The 4942-nt window shown below is 50.6% G+C and overlaps 1 protein-coding gene across 1 annotated transcript; it reads left to right on the forward strand.

Moving 5' to 3' along the window:
* The first annotated feature begins 1559 nt into the window (after positions 1-1559).
* LOC142356029 (translation initiation factor eIF2B subunit gamma-like) lies at positions 1560-4624 on the forward strand. The gene is made up of 11 exons (XM_075408015.1): positions 1560-1782; positions 2012-2152; positions 2295-2453; positions 2615-2692; positions 2868-3011; positions 3188-3314; positions 3399-3462; positions 3574-3655; positions 3782-3966; positions 4228-4363; positions 4498-4624. The coding sequence occupies exons 1-11, from the start codon at positions 1612-1614 to the stop codon at positions 4561-4563; spliced, it is 1353 nt and encodes a 450-aa protein (XP_075264130.1). The 5' UTR covers positions 1560-1611; the 3' UTR covers positions 4564-4624.
* Positions 4625-4942: the final 318 nt, after the last annotated feature.

A 4942-nucleotide genomic window follows, 5' to 3' on the forward strand; every position in this document is an offset into this window, starting at 1 on the left:
ATACTACAAAAGTTCTGTCACGTTAGGTTCACGCAAGTGCCGTAGTCTATGGCAACACCCACATCCAACATATGCCTCATAGGTAGCATGATGGATGGAAAGTGTTAATGATATCCTTCTTGTTTATGACCATTTTGGGCGTCCATTGCTGCCATGGGGTGATCTGTGCAGTTCCATTTGCATGCCGTGGGGCTGACAGCTAGCCCTGGAGATCAACCGTGTTGGGTTGCAACCATGAAGGGCACAGAAGATGGGGCTTCAACCACCCAAGGATGCCTATGAGGGTTGCATAAATGTGAAATGGCACAAATTAAGGTAGGAATTACCTGGGATGGGCGTGTAGGGGGGGCGTGGGACCAGATGTAAGGCATTGCTGAAAGCTGTCCGCGGATGGGGCTAACTGTCCGTAGACTCCTGTTAAATGTTTTGGCCATAACTTTTTCATATGATATCGGATTGAGGAGATTTTTTGCTCGCCAGAAAGCAAACGATGAGATCTAGATGCTTGTTTTCAACTTCAATGAAATTCGCATAGATCATGACACAGTACATTAACAGAACATTTCCAATTCGGGTCCAGAAATGTCAAAAAAGGTGTCCATTTAGGCCCAGAAATGGCCTCCAAATATCAGCTAGCCATGATTAGCCATGGAATGCACCCACATTCAGGCAAATAAGCCCTCATGCACCCACAGGTGAATGGGAAGGCCCCCCTCAATGTCCTGGCCACCCCAGACTTGTGGGCCATACCTGCCCCCTAATTTCGAACACATGAAGCTAAGCCTGGCGCATGGCCATGTGTTGTGCCTCCCTGTGCACCATGCTCCCCTTGTAGCTAGACCAAGTTGCCCCCAAGTCCACATCATTGACACACAATGTGCGTGTCAAGATACCATTCGCACCCCTTGTCATTGTCATGTATGGCCCTCATGCAAAAATGTAAAATAGATCACAGCTCATGATGCATGCAACCGTGGGGGATATCTTTTCATGGGCATGGCTTGCAGCCATGGGAGACATTCTCCTGTCAACGAGGGACGGGGCTGAATGAAGACACTTACATGTACAAGCATGCCAGAAATTTCATCGTGATACCCTCACATGCCTAGTATCAAGCATGCATTAAAATTGCTCCTGCAATCAACCGGTAGGGAAAAACCAACCCTCTAGCAAATCTGGCACACATGATTTCAACACTGGCTTGCCCCCCCTTAACTTGGTCTGATGTACCCAAAAACGGAAGCAAAGAGTTCCATTATATGTAAACAAGCTGACAATGGCCAAAAACAATGGAACAATGGGGGGCTTGGTGCTCATCTGCTCCCACATCCTGTTGACAAAACTTTTGTAGTATGAGTGTATATATTATGCAGCTAGGCCGCGCAGCCGCCTACTATAGTACTAGTACGAGTACTAGTACTATCGATATACAGGCCATATTGCACGGCGACTGAGGCCCGACAGACGGGCAGTCGTAACTCGTGAAAAACGAGCCGCGCTGCTATCGCTGCATGTATCCAAAGCTGCGTTCGTCGAATGGTCCGCAGCTGAATCGGGTTTGTTCACGGTACATGATCTCACGAGGCAGGTCTGACCGCAGATCCCGCAGTCATGCTCGACACTGTGCAGGCAGTACTCATGGCGGGCGCCTTCGAAGGAAGTGCACTGTATCCCGTCGCAAGCAGCAACCTGCCACAGCCACTGCTGCCGGTTTGCAATAAACCGATGATTAGCTACTCCATATCCATGCTAGAAAGAGCTGGCATCTCCAGCATGGTTGTGGTGAGTGAAAGGTTTAGGGATCCCACCTGCAGCAGTGCAAGAACAGTACCTGAAGTGTGGCCGTCAACAAGCCAGCAAATGTTCACACCTCTGTTTCAGAAAGCACGCCGTAGTATTAAATTAGCTGCAAACCCAGCTTGGGACTTCGTGCCAAGCAAGGCAACAACTTTGCGGTGGGTATCCTGCCCTTCTGATCGGAAGGCCTCAGGTGTGGATTTGCTTGGTACAGGTGGTCCCTGGCTCAGATGCATCACAGGTAATTCGCGCCCACTTCGAAGAGTTCCCCCCAAACATTGCCTACGAGATATGTACAGTGGATCCTGGGTGTGGTTCTGCAGTCGCCCTGCGCAACGTTCTCCCAAAATTGAAGGTACAAGCCATCTTTGTCATGATAGTGCAGCAGCTGTTGTATTGCCATGCCGCATCTCCACTGTTTAGCATCACCACTTGCGTACCCGGCACACTCATCCTGCACTGCTCACTTTCTTGAAAGGAATGTTTTGTGCTTACAGTCACAGGATTTCCTTCTTCTCTTCTCAGACGTGGTGACTGATTGCAACCTCAGCACCCTGATTGCCTCACACAAGCTGAATGGCGCCTCCGCCACACTGCTTCTGGGCCGTACACGCACCTCCCCGAGCAGCAACACAAAGCCAGGAAAGGCCCCGAAGGTGCTGGTCATTGCGCACGTCTCACCTGTTCATGTGCCTGCCTTGCCATAATCACAACGCTTTGGGCTTGACTAGTGAATCCAAAACATCTCTGCATATCCGTGGGATGTGGAAATGTAGTGATTAAGTCGGAACCCTCTCACTGCTGATTGATGTTGCAGAATGTCGATTTTATCGGGCTTGATCAGTGCAATGAGCAGTTGCTGTTTTGCTACTCAAAGTCTGAGAAGAACATCTCTGTGAGTACCATCTGCCATGCATTAGCCATCACGTATGCTAAATGCACTGAATCGCAAGCTGCCTGTTTCCCGCATTGCGCTGTTCTCTCCGACGGATGTTAACTTACGCTCTATCAGGGGCTAGCTTGGTTGCTTGGCAAGAGTTTACTGACACCTCTGTGCTGTACTTTGCTAGGACGTTAACGTTCTACTTGCACCTCTGAAGCGTGCTGGTCCTATGAAGATTCGCACGGATCTTGTCAATGTTCAAGTGTACATGCTACGCCTGGCCACTGTAATTGCCGTATTCGCCCAGGGATCAGGCATAACATCCGTCAAAGTATCCCCCCCCCCCCCCCCCCCCCGCCCGCCTCTCCTGGCCCCGCGTCCTTTGCACGAGGGCACCCCAGGTCAACGCGTATGCGCGATGCACCATCTTGTCACTGCAGTGTTAGTCCTATCTTACTTCAAAATTTAGTTCTCTTGTGTCTGAGCTTGCTTGGCAACACAATGCAGGAGGACTTCGTTCCAAAGCTTGTTCAGCAACAGTTCAAGTCATCTCAAGGTACCAGCCTGAGCACCGCCACCTCCGCTGATGATACGCTGCCATTGCCAACTGTGGAGTGTGGAGAGTCCCGACCAGGTGAGCAAATGTTATATGAATGTTCTTATCTCAAGGCCATGTGTTAAGGAACCATGCGCATCAATTGTTCTGCTGTGCTTTCAGGCTCTGAAGATTGGCAGGGCCTCAACCATTTGTACGGAGCATCGGGATCAAGGGGCTCAGGCTGGTGAGTTGCCGCAATTAATCATGGATGAGGCACCTGTGAACTGGCTTAGGGGTACAGTCTCTGACAAGTATGTTGCGCTTGCGGCCCGCCTCAATGTGATTATCACCAAAGGTGTGGAGTTCTTCTAGTTGACATTCCAAACTACTGTGCACGTGTGACATCTGCGGCCGAGTATGGTGATGTCAATCGGGAGGTGGGTTCTACGTTGCAGCTTCCATTGAAGCCTTCCCATGTATGCTTGCGTCGATTCGTGTCATCTACCTATGCACCTCGGTGGTTCATCCCCGGGTGTTATATGACGTGCTGTTGCCCTTGCTAGGTGGCGGACCCTGTGCGTTTTGAGGCTCTGACATCCCGCAAGCTTGGAAAGCATGAGAACTATGTGCCAGGAAGTGCCAGACTTGGGACTCGGAGCACAGTGGGTGCTGCATGCGCAGTCGGTGAATACACATGTGTCGGCGACAAATGCAGCATAAAGCGCTCAGTCCTTGGCGAAAACTGTAGGTACGGACAGAGGCTTGGGCCAGCTGACCTGCTTGGTTTGCCTCCCTGGTGCATGACACACCAGTTCATCTTGCCTGAGGGCCACTGATAACCAGTGCCAGAGTTTGACGGCAGAACGTGCAGCAGATATTGCAGTTGTTGTGATTTGGGCACTGGTGCGGACCTAGTTCGCAAACAGATTGGGTGTTTCGGTATTTGAACTCTTCTCGCAACCACACTGGTGTTCTTGAGATGGAAGCTGATGATACGTCTGTGCCGCAGCATTGGAAACAACTGCAAAATTGCCAACAGTGTGCTGATGGACCGGGTCACTGTTGCGGATGGATGTGACATCCGAAACTCGATCATCTGCAATGATTGCGAATTGCGTGAGGGTGCTGCTATCAAGGACTGCCAGGTATGTGACCTCGAGCCTGAACATCTTGTCCTGCCATTGCGCCTCTTCTTAACAGCAACACATGCAGCCATCGACACGCTGCGTGTCAACGCCTACTACTTTGGTTTTGGAACTCATTTCGAGTCTCATCTCAGGTTGGACATGCCTACACTGTTGGAGAAGGTGCTGACCATAAGGACGAGGTGTTGTCCGCCACATAGCTCACTGGCAGGCTCACTGTTCACCAGTGCATGCTCGTCTCCCACCACTAGTGATTTCTCCTCTGTTCTTGTAACCTGGTGCCCTAACCCATCCCCACATCACAACGTGCAGCTACAGTTGATATTTTATACTCTCCTGTGAATTTTGTTACCTAGCTTGCATGCTTCATTCCTGGATCATGAACTGTTGTATCAGTCCTACTTCGCTACTCTGTGTCCCTGCTGAACAAGAAAAGTCGGGAGCACAACTCAATCGGGCGGGGACGTCTGGCTGGCCTCGCCTAGTACGTAGCGTAGGTACTGTACAATGTCGTATTTAGGTGTGAGACTTCCTCCGGATCGACGTCCTGCTCTCCCTCTCTCTAGCTCTCTGTCTGCT

This window comes from Convolutriloba macropyga, unplaced genomic scaffold (assembly GCF_964194025.1).
Source record: "Convolutriloba macropyga unplaced genomic scaffold, txConMacr16.3 SCAFFOLD_4277, whole genome shotgun sequence".
In the NCBI taxonomy this organism is placed as follows: Eukaryota; Metazoa; Xenacoelomorpha; order Acoela; family Convolutidae; genus Convolutriloba; species Convolutriloba macropyga.

What these genes read in the sequence shown, in the direction of transcription:
- LOC142356029 (XM_075408015.1), top strand. Translation starts at nt 1,612, where the DNA reads ATGCTCGACACTGTGCAGGCAGTACTCATGGCGGGCGCCTTCGAAGGA. An exon ending in ACGTTCTCCCAAAATTGAAG is followed by an intron (nt 2,153 to 2,294) that starts GTACAAGCCATC and finishes TTGTGCTTACAG; the next exon opens with TCACAGGATTTCCTTCTTCT. An exon ending in CTGCTATCAAGGACTGCCAG is followed by an intron (nt 4,364 to 4,497) that starts GTATGTGACCTC and finishes GTCTCATCTCAG; the next exon opens with GTTGGACATGCCTACACTGT.